The 12,929-nt window shown below is 48.8% G+C and overlaps 1 protein-coding gene across 1 annotated transcript; it reads right to left on the bottom strand.

The window, feature by feature from the left end:
* Window positions 1–276: 276 nt before the first annotated feature.
* LOC128332873 (urokinase plasminogen activator surface receptor-like) lies at window positions 277–11,346 on the bottom strand. Its single transcript, XM_053267649.1, has 7 exons — window positions 11,298–11,346; window positions 8,564–8,677; window positions 6,091–6,228; window positions 5,665–5,808; window positions 2,563–2,709; window positions 1,501–1,632; window positions 277–494 (listed from the first exon to the last, which is right to left on the bottom strand). Exons 1-7 carry the CDS (start codon window positions 11,344–11,346, stop codon window positions 277–279), a joined length of 942 nt encoding a protein of 313 aa, XP_053123624.1.
* Window positions 11,347–12,929: the final 1,583 nt, after the last annotated feature.

Below are 12,929 nucleotides of genomic sequence, written 5' to 3'. Positions count from 1 at the left end.
GTGAAAATAACTGGTTTGATCTGGGCCACAGGTTTAGCTGAAAAGAAGGGGACAAATGGCACCCTGGAAGGGACGGACAATTTGGGGCCAAAATAAGGGACGTCCCTGCGAATAAGGGACTGTTGGTAACCCTAGCGGTGCCTGTGTGTGTGCTGATGCCTGCCAGCTGCTGCATCCCTCCTCACTCCTGCGCCTGAGTGATTCAGATCACGGTGGCGGGGAGTGGGTGTTGTTAAGTGCAGACTCTAGTATCAATGGGAGGGAGGTAACGGTGGGCTAGTCCAGTGCTATGAGCAGTGGGGCCACCAGCAGGGCAAGCAGGACCCCCCATCCTCTTCTGGGCCCCTGGGCCTGCCCTCCATTGCAGAAGGGACCTTGGCAGCAGGCCACGTAACTGGCAGGCAGTTTGGGCATCAGGGCTCCGTAGAAGGCTGTGGGTCGGCAGAGCTGCTGGTTGGCGCACCCGGCCCGGATTCTGGAATGGCGGACGTAGTCTGTGTCAGAAAAGCAGAGCAGGGAGAGGGAACAGTGGTCATAGGGTCTGGCAGGGAACAGGTACGGCTGCCATGTTTTCTTGGCAGGGCTCCTCTGCCTTTCCTAGCAGCATGACCGGTGGAAGAGCCCTGCTAGATCAGACCAGGGGGGTAGGTAGTCCAGCATCCTGTCTCCCAAAGCGGCCAACCAGACCCAGATGGCAAGCAGGAAGACAGTAGCTCTCCCTGCATTTTGCCCCACCCCCAGCAACTCAGTGGTATACTGCCTCTAAAGATGGAGGCTTCATTTAGCCATCAGCACGACAGCTAGCTGTCTCTGTGAATTGGAGAAACTTGGACTCAGCCAGTTGGAGAGAACTGGACTCAAACCTTCTTGGGAATTTCTTGCGTGGGAGAATTGGCCCAGTGGTCCCAACTAGGACCACAGCTGGGCTCAAACAGGAGCTTTTCTCTTGGGAGAAGCAGAAGCGGCACAGGGAGGCTCCAGATCAGAAGCATGGTGGATGCACAGGGTTAAAGCCTTCCTTTACCCTGTCCTGGTCCCAATCGGTGTTCCCTCTAACAGAGATTCCCAGATGTTGTTGACTACAACTCCCAAGCAAAAGCCATTACAGCTGGGAATTCTGGGAGTTGTAGTCAACAACATCTGGGAATCTCAACATCTGGGAAACAACATCACATGCAGAGGGGTGTGGCTCGGACTCCGGAAGTACCCCAGGTGAACTCTCCCCACCCATGCCTGGGCTCTGGAGGGCTCCAAGTGAGCTCTCTCCTGTCCTTTTCAGGCAGTGCTTGAAAAGGACTCCATGCCCGAATCCATGCCTGACAGCATGGATTTGTTGAAAAGGACAGGGGAGAGCTTGCTCAGGACTCTCTGGAGCCTGAGCCACACTGCCCTGCGGGCTTCAGCAGCCTTTTTAATTGGTGGCCCGGGTTCTTTGAACCCATTTGCACAATGGTGGTTCCGTCCCCGTCTCCATGCCTCCGACCTTGTGCCATGGATTACCTGTGATGGTCATGCATCGGTCCATGGTCCCCGTGCAGTTCATCGGCTGCAGGTTTTCTGTATAGCATTCTCCGTTCCCCGCATCCAGGCAGCTGTAACATGCCAGCCCATTAAGCTCTCCTACTGGAAGCTCTGAAATGCATGAGATAAGGGGTTGCAGAGTATGTCAGGGATTCTCAAACTTGGATCCTGTTTGGGAGAGAGATCACGCCCCCACATCTGACATCAGATACGGGGGTGTGGCTAGCGTCTGACATCAGGGGCGGGGGTGGGGCCAGGGGCTGCGGTGGCGGCCGAACAGGGGCTGCCACCAGCCCTGCTTCGCACCTGGGAAGCTCCTCCCTCAACTCCAACATGATTGGCTGTGCGGGCTGTCCTTCAGGGGTGCAGAACGTGTTTCCATGTTACATGGAAACTGGGTTACCAGGTTCCATGTTACATGCGAATGTGGTCAATGACAAATATAACAAGCACAGCCAGGTTTTTTTTTAAAAAATATATATATTTAAATATCCAGACCCCAAGAGGATCTCTAAATATTATTTATTTATTTGACATCTTTATATCCTGTTCCAGACTCACCTCTCTGGACGGCTCACAATAAAATACGAATGACAACAAAATTAAAAAAAGACTAAAAACCACAATAATTTTAAATTTAAAACAATGTTTAAAATGATCAAAACAGTATCTAATTAAAACCCTGGGTAAACTAATGTATCCTGACAGACTTTTTAAAAAGTTGTCAGAGATGGGGAGGCTCTTATTTCGGCAGGAAGTGCATTCCAAAGCCTCGGGGCTGCTGCCGAGAAGGCCCTTCCCAGAGTAGCCTCCAGTGGCAGCTGCAGACGAACCTCCCCTGATGATCTCAATGGGTGGTGTGGTTCATAGTGAAGAAGAAATATCCAAGGCTAAAATATGAAAGTTGGTGGTGGAAAAATGTTGATTTCAAAGCACACTAATAGGGGCTTGTTTTACAAATCTATAAGCTAGAATTCACTCGAGACTGCTGAGAAACTTTTCTGGCCGCTGGAAAAGAAATGCTTTTGAGCTCCAAGTTACCTGTGAAAGACCTGTTGTTGCATTTAGATCCTTCACAAACCCGGATGGCCGCGTAGCTGGTCCTGCTTCCGATGCTGTATGCTAACAGCATTTCCTCTTTGGGGTAGTCCGCACAGCCTTTGATTATGGGCTCCACTGAGCCAGTTTCTGTAGAAAATAACACAGCTATCAGAAGCACTTTCCTGTGGCCAGGTCTTGTGTAGAGGGCTGGCTTAATCATTATATTAAGCGCGCTGTAGTGGAGGACTGATTTTCAGACTGTTCCCCTAAGAACTCTCAGGTTGTTTATATCGGGGTTCCTTCAGTGAGAAGATCAGTAATGACAGATAAAAATTTCCCTGATAGCTTCTCCATCATCGCAACCATTCCTCGTAATGTACCAAACTCCAACTATGACCAGCGGGGAGAGCTGGTCTTGTGGTAGCAAGCATGAATTGGCCCCTTTGTTAAGCAGGGTCCATCCTGGTTTGCATTTGAATGGGATATGACATGCGTGAGCAGTGTAAGATATTCCTCTTAGGGGATGGAGCTGCTCTGGAAGAGCATCCTCATGCTTGCATGCAGAAAGTTCCAAGTTCCCTCCCTGGCCGCATCTCCAAGATAGGGCTGAGAGAGACATTGCTCTCGCTCTTCCTCCAAGGAGCCCAAAGCAGTTTAGATGGTTGTCTTTATCCTCACAACAACCCTGTGAGGGGGGTTGGACTGAGAGAGAAGTGCTCTCTCAGAGAATATAGAAAACTGATCTAAAAATCTTCTCAGTAAAGAAATGTATTAGGCTGTTGCTTTGTTTGTATTGTTTTTATTTGGACACTTATCAATGGTCTGACTCAATATAAGGCAGTTTTCTATGTTCTATGGTCCTAAGACCTGAGTTCAAATCCCCGTTCAGCCATGAAACACTCTCAGCACTTCTCTCTCAGTCCAACCCCCCTCACAGGGTGGTTGCGAGGATAAAGACAACCATCTACACAGCTTTGGGCTCCTTGGAGGAAGAGCAGGAGATAAATGTAAAAATAAAACAATAAAACAAGGCAACAGCCTAGTACATTTATTTATTTACGTACTTATTTACTACATTTTTATACTGCCTTTCTGCCTTGACAAAGGCACCCAAATCAGTTTACAATATTAAAAGAAGCAAATTACAGAAGATTAATAAAAACATCTCAGGCTGTCGGTCTTTTCAGGAGCTGAGGACCAGAGCTCCGTGGCTTGTGCCTCTCAAGGCACAAAGTAGTAGCAGCAAACCCCTTCCGTCATATTGGAGAGCAATAACTTATTTAACGGGCAGGGTCCCCTGTGAATTGAACAAAGAGGAACCACTGCTAACTGGGCAAAGGGGCACCTTTTAAAAGTGGTGGTTCTCTTTACTGAGCAGAGGGAGAGCATCTGACCCTATTCGTCCCCATCACATCATCCCTCCAGTGGCTCTTGCTGGTGTCTATCTTATATTTCTTTTCCGATTGTGAGCCCTTTGGGGACAGGGATTCACCTTTTTTTATTTCTCTATAGAAACCGCTTTGGGAACTTTTGTTGAAAAGCAGTATATAAATATTTGTTGTTGTTGTTGTTGTCCGCTTAGGAAGAAACGAGACACTGCCTCTTTGCCCCAGTTGGCTTTGGTTTCATCTGAGATCATGTCTTGGCCAGGCACCAAGCTCAATGAGTCTGCAAAACACCACCTCTGCTGCAGCTTAAAATTCTATTACAAACTGTGGGCTACGTCGGAAGCGGCCATATACTGAGTCAGACCCCTCGTCCCTTTAGCTCAGCACTGTCTACACTGACTGGCAGTGGCTCTCCAAGGTTTCAGGCAAGGGCTGTTCACAGCCATACCTGGAGATGCTGCCAAGGATTGAACCTGGAACCTTCTGCACGCAAAGCAGATGCTTAACCACTGAGCGATGTCCTCATCCCCACTTTCTTCTGCCACTCCCAGCGACACATTTTCTCTCTTCCTCTATAATTTATATATGTTGTAATCTGGCGACATTTTAATTGGTCCTAATAATAAAGATATTAAGGTCACATTTGGATTTCTTGTATCCCAGCTCGTCAAAGAAGGAACCGACATATTAAGTCCTTGCTTCTTCTCTCCAGTGATTTTTCGGAGCTGTTTTCAGTTCACCTAGGAGGACATGCCGCTTGAAGCAAGTTCCAATCAGTTTCCATCCCATTCTTCTGCAGCCATAGCTGCTTCTAGCCATACCTTCTCAAACCAGTCTTGAGATCTAGAAACGTGGAGGCGTTTTATTCATGAATGAGACGAAAGCTGAGGGGATTCCCAGCAGGCTGAATGAGACACCCCCACCCCAGATCTTTCACTTGTGTGTCATAGTCATGAAATCACACAGGCCTGATTGTAGGGGTGTATGAGCTAGCTCGAGGCTGAGTCAGCTTGCACTCAAACTGGACTGGACTGGGACCGGTTCAACTCGAAATCGAGTCGAACCCTCCAAGGTGGCCTCGGGCCGGTTCGTATTTTTTTTTAATTAAAAAATGGCAGACTTATTGCCACTGTGGGGCCCCTGGGGTGTTGCCAGGGCCTCAGCGGGGGGAGTCTCTTGAGGTTCCCTTTCTCCCTGCCAGCCTCCCCTGGTCACAAATGGCTCATTTCTGTCTGGTTTTGGCCCATTTCGGGCCTCTCTGTAGTATTCTGGAGGCCGCTGTGCATGCGCAATGGACGTTTGCATGGCTCAGAAATGACCTGGCCATGCAAATGGCTAGTGTGCATGCACGGCAGCCTTCAAACTGGCTACCACCAGCACAGAGAAGCCCAGAATGGGCTGAAAATGGCCCCAAATGGGCCAAATGAGACTGGGGGGAGGCGGAACCTCAGGAGAGTACCCCCGCAACCATGACAGCACTTCAGAGGCCCCACAATGGTGGTAAGTCCGCCATTTTTTTGGTTAAAATTCCCCCCCCATGCCCCCCGGAGTGGTCCCAGCTGGAGTGTGCACAAAACTGAACCAGACTTGGTTCGGTTGGAGTCCAGTTTTACTTGAACCGAACCGGGTTTTCAGGTTTTGTGCACACCCCTAACCCATTACAGGACATCTCTTAAAAAACAAATAGCACCTATACCCCTTTTGGATAGATTACCTGGTAGCCACTGGCGGGAAATTTCGACACAGTTATTCTCTTTGCCTCTGCATTGGGCAGTTGGGATCTCTGCCCCGCCACACTCCTCCAGGCTGCCAATGCAGCTGTAACACTCAACGCCGTTGTGTTCTTTGCTGTAAGTGACTATGAAAGAAAGCACAAGCTAAAACAGTCAAGTTTTTCCAAGGTTCTGGAAGTGGAGTCTAGTGGTTAGAGCATCAGGTAACTAGGTTTGTCCTGGGAGGAATATGCATGTGGGATGTGTGTGTTGGTTAAAATTGAGTAATTAGGGTTGTGAGAATTGGGTCACAAATTTCTCTCTAATGCAAGAGAGATGGGGGTCTCCAGCCTCCTGAGCAAGAATCTGTTGCTGTCCAAAGCTCCTTTCCTTTCCTTTCCTTTCGGGCCATGTTCCAGGGACCTTACCATTGTAGGGGATGAGATTACACAGATCACCGGAGCAGCAGTAGATGCTTCGAGATATAAAGCCCCTCCGGACAGAGAAGTACGACTGGCAGTACTGAAGTGTGCTGCATCCTCTCTTCAGGGTCTCACTTATGGGTCCTAGAAGGGAAGGAAGACCCAGTTGCAGCTAAGGCTCTGGATGGTGCTTACACACAGCAAGTCATCTGTGGCGACAAGGAACCTCTCGGGCAGAGTGTTGTTGAACTACAGCTCCCATCAGCAAATTGTGGCTAGGGCTGATGGGAGTTGTAGTTCCATAACAACAACAACAACAACAACAATTTATATACCACATTTCAATAAAAGATTCCAAAGCGGTTTACATAGAGAAATAATAAAGAAATAAGATGGATTCCTGTCCCCAAAGCGCTCACAATCAAAAAAGAAACCTAAGATAGACACCAGCAACAGTCACTGGAGGTCCTGTGCTGGGGGTGGATAGGGCCAGTTGCTCTCCCCCTGCTCAGTAAAAAGAATCGCCCTGTTAAAAAGGTGCCTCTCTGCCCAGTTAGCAGGGGGAACTTTGTCCATAACAGCTGGGGAGGCAAGGTTGCCTTCATCAGCTCTAGGAGAACATACTCCAATGAGCAACCAAGATTGAGAATGGCCGTTGAAATGCATCGCTGTCTTCTGAATGGCCCCAAGAATGCGTTGCATTTCGGAATGCATTCGGAATGCCGGGGGGGGGGAATGGTTGCTTACATCGCGCTTACAGCAGAATGACAAAGCCAGGGGTGGGGCAAAAGGGCCTCCTCACTCATGTGCAGCTCCCACTCACTCCCCTCATGCTCACCTCCCCCCAACCAGCTTGCCACCACCTGCCCAGCTGGCCCCATCGGCCCCATCGTGATGATGATTAATGTGCAGGGGCAGGGGGAGGGCTAAAGGCCTTTAGGTCCAGGCTCCAAAATGACCTAGGTGCACCTCTGCCTCCTGGTGGATGCTGTTTGTTTCCCCACAATGCCCTGGAACAACTCTATGTCATGGGCATTATTGGGCGGTGGGGGGGTCGGGAATGGCGGCCGCTAACAACATGGCAGATGGGCCCAATCCTCCCTGGGATGAGGGCAGAAATCAGAACTAAGCCCTGCCAGCAATTGCTTGAAGGTACTGTGTGTGTGTGGGCCAGGTCTGTGTATGTCCCTATTTCCCTCTGTGGAATGTCGGAGGAGATAGAATTGATCAAGTTCCTCACAGATGAAATGGGACATTTGTCGGGTCCTAGTCGTCAGCCATATGCAGTTGGGCAGTGGACAGTTTGGCTTGTTGGGTCACACGTTGCGAGGGAGTCGGATGTTGTGGAGTCGGGCCAAGAATCTCCTTATCTCCGATCTCTTCCTTTGGTCCGCCCAAATGTGACCTTGGCCAGCTAGCTTTCCCTCCAGGCAAACAGCATCATCCACAGCCCATTTATGAGCTTCTCAACCAGGCATTTCACATTTTATTTGCCGCTCGGATGGTTTATGCATTGTTTGTCTTAATGGAACATGTGACTGATTAGCAGAAGCGCATCTGTAGGTTACCACCGGGTAAAAAGACAGCCCCGGGAAGGGAAGAAGGAAGGCTTTAGAACATACTTGTCCTCTTTTGCACCTGGCAGTAACACCATTACGGGGTGGCCCATGAGCCCCGATGGATGAAAGAAAGTTCAGCAGTGGAGGCCCCTGTACAGAGCATGGGAGAGAGCCCCTAGCCACATTAGGCTCTCTGCAGCTTTCACTTTCATAGGCACTGTATTATAATATCAAAGACTTGGAAAACCATGCATCATTATTCTGAAGACAGGGATAGGATTGAGCGTAATTTTCAAAAGGTGGTTATGGGCCCAGGCCCCAGATCTTTCAGATACTCAGCAATGCTCCTGTCTGGCATATGACATGGGGTTACTTCATTTTTTTTACTGGTCCCTTTCTTGCGCCTTTATTCTCTATACAACCCCTGTGTGCCTTCAGAAATTCGACAACAAAGTTTTCCCCTCAGAATGGAGATAGAGAGGTCATTCACACAATCAAAAACTGTGTTCTACCCAGGTTAGGGAGCTGTGTGTGCTCCCAATTTTCGGTTGTGTGGAAGCAAGGTAAGAGGAAAACCTAGGTAGTTTTTCGTCCAATGCAGTTGGGGGGCATCTGGCCAGCCTGCCATTGCCCCAGTCATTTGCCACCAGAGGCAACGGCCTCACCTTGCCCCATAAAAAGGCCGCCCCTGCTGTTAACTGCTGCAAATCAAGCCATATGGATGCAGCTGTGGAAGCCAGTTGAAAATCTGATCCTTGGACAAAAGCAGTCTGACACCACAGGTGAAGCTTTTCCAGGCATGGAGAGAGGTGGTAGGAAAAGCCTCACTTGCTAAACCTCACAATGTCAGTTTCAGGAGCTACTAATGTCAGTTTCATAAGCAGCCAGTCAGCCGGTAACCTTGCTTCCAGGACACGTACCATAGGCCGCTCGGGTCTCCTCCACACAAACGGTCTCATTGCTGCTGCAGACTTGCCATGAGTCAGTGCAGTTCTCTCGGGTCCCCAGGCACTTGTGGCAAGTCAGGCCTTGAGCTGTGGGAAGCAATACCGAAAGGCCATTTTGCAGGCAATTCAAGTTTTTGCCATTTCAGTCAGGGGCAGATTTTCTCACAGAGCATGGTAGCAATGAGAGAAGTCACTAGGGATGAAATGCGCGGTGGCCATTTTTTTTTTGCTACCATGCATGCAAACAGGGCCAAAACAACCTCAAAATGGCCTGGGGAGTCTTGGGGGGAGGTGGCTGGCTGCCACAGCACCCCACAACCACCACAGCTCTCACCCAGGCCACTGAAGCCCTCAGAGGCAGTGAGCCAATCTTTTAAAAAACCAATTGTAACTGTGCTCGCCACCCTAGAACCAGGCCTGAACCGATTCTAATTCGAGTGGAGCCAGGCCCCCCATTTGAGGGTGCAAAACCGAACACACCCAGTCTGGTTCAGATTCGAACCAAACTGGGCAAACTGGTTTCGTGCACATGCCTAGAAGTCACACCTGGTCAAATTCTCTCATCTAGGCAACTCTTAGAAAGAGGGGTATAGAAATGTTTGGGGAAAGGATGGAGAAACTGAACGGGGTCCATTCTGTTCATTTGCCATTTGTTTGGAAACTAATGGGACACTAATATATAAAATTCCATGCTGGAACCCCATTTATTACCCATTGGTTTTCATGTGTTATTACTTTTTAAAACTTCTGCTGTTGGTTTTGTTGCCAGCACAATCCCCATATTGCAACAAATGGGCATTCAATATGGCACTCTCCAGTGGGGTGTGTGTGTGTGTGCATTGCCCCTCCTGCTATCGCCAATGCAGCTGATGGGGATTTAAAAAGAAAACAAAACCAAGAGATAACGTTTTTTAAAAACACCCAGAAAAAAATAGCTCTGAACCAATTGTGAACCTTCAAAAGGATCCTAAAAGGAACAGTGCAAGACCCAAAATGAATCAAATATACATATCAAACACAAATGGAGTTCCAAAACATAGGAATGTGCTTCTATATGCTGAGTCAGGTCACTGGTCCATCTAGCTCAGGACTGTCTACACTGACTGGCAGCAGCTCTCCAAGGTTTCAGGCGGGGGTCACCCCCAGCCCTACCTGGAGATGTTACCAGGAGGTAAACCTGGGACCTTTTGCATGTACATCAGATGCTCTCCCACTGAATATGGCCCCATCTTCAAACCTCCCCCCAAATGTTTTTACTTTCCACCCGACTTAAAAGTACAGGATACTATTACAGGTTACGATCTGTCTTCCCTATTCTGTGTGCACAGTCAGCATCTGAGAAACTGAGTGAGAATTTCCCCACCAAACCGTATTTGGACTTGTGGAAGGAAACTGATGAAGGCATCAGTGAACATGATTTCATTTAAAAAAAAAAAAAAGAAAAACACATTTTATGAGAGCATCTTATGAGAGGGTAATGGGGGAAGGTCAAAGAGTGGGTCAGGGAGGGAAAAGCAGAAATGAGAGCCCACATGGTTAAAGTGTTGGATTAGGACTGGGGAGACCTGAGTTCAAGTCCCCACAGCCACAAAACTCACTGGTGGACTCTGGTCCAGTCCCGTCTCTCTCAGCCTAACCCACCTCCCATGGTTGCTGTGAAGAGAAACTTAACCATGAACTTAACCATGAACTCTTAATATGCTGTGCAATTCGAGGCATCCTTTCTCAAAAGTAGGTCCATGGCTTAGTCCCTGCTTGTAAGTGTGCTTAGAATTGCACAGTTACATTAAGACAGGGGTTCTCAACCTTAGGTCCCCAGATGGACTATAGTTCCCAAGTCCAAGCTGGGAATTGTAGTCCAGCAACAACTCGGGATCCAAAGCTGTGAACCCAAAGCTGGGTTACGGAGAAGGCATTCTGATGAACTCATAGTCTGGGCCTGTCAGGGAGAGGATGTGAGATAGGATACCTGATCGTCAGATCTGCTTGGAGAGAGGCAACTGCAAAGCAGATAACGCTAGGAATCCTGCATTCAAAGTCCCTGCCAGTGAGAGCCCTGTGGACAAGGTACCCACTTCACCTGGAAGAAGGCAGGCTGTGAAAGTTTTGTGTTCTGCACAAAGTGAGAATGGTGACACGGTTGGGGTGGGGCCCTGTTGCTGCTCCTGGAGCTGTCCATGTCCCCCCTCCCCCCCCTGCCCCACCCCATGTTTCTAGGAAGAGATGAAGGAAGGAACTGTAGGTCGGAACTCTAGTGGAGAAGCCGCCAATCATTAGCAAAGAGGCAGGATTCTGATGTGTGCTATGGAAGACCTAGCACAGTGTGCAGGGGTGACAGCTGGGCGGAGGGAGAGAGCCTTCCTCTTCTAAATATCACAGATGGAGTAAGTCAGGTGTCTGCGCAAAGGAGGACAGAGCTCCCGTGCTTTTCCCAATTGTGTAGAATTTCAGCACATGCAGCTTTTTCTTCCTCTCCCTTTGACACAATGATCTCTTCTTGCATCCCACTCCTCTCTTCTCTTTACATCACTATTAAAGATGCAGGAGCTGTGCCCTCTATTGCCCTTGGCCACCTTCTTTGTGGTAGGTGAGGGCAGAGGGTGGGAAGAAGAGCTGGAAGTCAGAACTCCTGCCTTCTATCCCTGGCTCAGAGTAAAAGCAAAGAGACGATTCCCAGTAGCAGGGAGTTCCCCTGGTGCCAACCCACCTGTGGCCAACAAGGCAATCAAGACGGTGAGCTCAGTGGCTGCTTTCATTGTCTTATTCTTTTTTCCTCACCTCTCCGGTCTGTCCCGTTCTCTTGCTAGGCTTGGCAAGGCACACACTCCCAGCTCTGCGTCCAGGTTGCCTCTGATCGCGAAAACTCAACTGGCTTGAAACCTGCTCAGCAGCTCCAAGAGAGGAGCGGACAGAGTGATGCAACCCATCCATTAATGAGGTGGTGCCTGGGAACTGTGGCTGGTTCATTCTGGACCATATCAAATTGGCACACTTGGGGATGGGAAAGGAGGGATTTGCAGGTGATCATGGACTTGATGGTGAGAAGATTAGGGAGACCAGATGCAAAGTGAGGGTGCTGTATGTTTTGCATTAGTGCCAGAGAGGGAGAGATAGAATTTTGGCAGGTACAGCTTGTCACCACAGGTGGTGGGAAAGCTGCACCTGTTAGAATTCTCCCTTTTGCATATTCATTACAGGAACAGCCTTGCTGTTCTCCTTTGCTGCTAGGGCCAAAATTGCTGGTGATCTTCCCAAGGATTAAATTTGGAACCTTTTAAAATTTGGGGTACCAAAACGTCTTTGGCTGGCCCTGAGGCCATCCATGGCTAAACATGAGATATTTGGCATAACATGACCCTGAAATCAGACCTGGTAATGTTGAACTCACATAATGCCTCCCAATTGCAGAATAAATTGTTTCCCCTGATGCAGGATTCTGGACTTGTGGCTACATGCATCATAAACAATAATACTAGGAAAACACTGGGGATGCCGAAAAAAAAGGAAAAAGGCAGTCTGCTGAGTGGAAAAGTTTGGCCTTGGAAGGTTAGAGAGTGCAGTCTCGGTGGGACTGGGGGCGGGTTGGTTTAAGAGGGCAACCAGTTAAGTTTTACGAGCCATAACCACTCTGTGACGCCTGAGGGAGCGTCCTGCTTCATCGCCCATGTCACCTCTCTGTAACTGGAATGTTTTTTCACCCTTTGCACGGCATCGCCCAACGTCATCAGGTAAACGAGGAGGCGGAGTGTCTGGGGAGAAGGCTGTGTTTTTAATGCTTCTAATTGAATCGACACAACCACACTGCCAACGTATTGCATGCACAAGGCGGTCACCATAACTTTCATCCACATGGGTTGTTGGGGAAGGGCGCTGATCGAGGACAACCAATTACTCGGACCGAGGGTGACATGTGTGTGAAATTCAGGAGACTCCTTGACCAGGTCTGGTGTGAGAGGTTGGTGGATCGGTCCTGGATCGATTGCCAAGATCCACTAGTCAATCAGAATATTACTCCATCAAGCTCAGTATTGTCTACACAGACTGGCAGCGGCTTCTCCAAGATTTCAGGCAGGAGTCTCTCCCAGCCCTACCTGGAGATGCTGCCAGGGGTTGAACCTGGAGCCTTCTGTATGCAAAGCAGATGCTCTTCCACTGGGCTATGGGCCCATCACACAAAACCTATTTATCTATTTATTGTATAAATAAATAAATATACCATCCCATATAAAATCTCTGGGCGGTTTACAGTCAAAACCCAACAACAATTAAAACTTAAGAGCATATAAAACAAATCATCTCTCTCTAAATAACTCTTGATCTTCATTTTAGAGCCACATCC

This window comes from Hemicordylus capensis, chromosome 7, assembly GCF_027244095.1.
Source record: "Hemicordylus capensis ecotype Gifberg chromosome 7, rHemCap1.1.pri, whole genome shotgun sequence".
Lineage (NCBI taxonomy): Eukaryota > Metazoa > Chordata > Lepidosauria > Squamata > Cordylidae > Hemicordylus > Hemicordylus capensis.
This window is presented reverse-complemented; position numbering and strand designations above follow the sequence as displayed.

Excerpts from the sequence above, each read along its gene's own strand:
- LOC128332873 (XM_053267649.1), bottom strand. The coding sequence starts at position 11,346 with ATGAAAGCAGCCACTGAGCTCACCGTCTTGATTGCCTTGTTGGCCACA. Across the intron at positions 6,229-8,563 it reads GGAGACCCGAGCGGCCTATG|GACCCATAAGTGAGACCCTG; the intron begins GTACGTGTCCTG and ends CTTCCCTTCTAG. Across the intron at positions 2,710-5,664 it reads TTCCCGCCAGTGGCTACCAG|AAACTGGCTCAGTGGAGCCC; the intron begins GTAATCTATCCA and ends TATTTTCTACAG.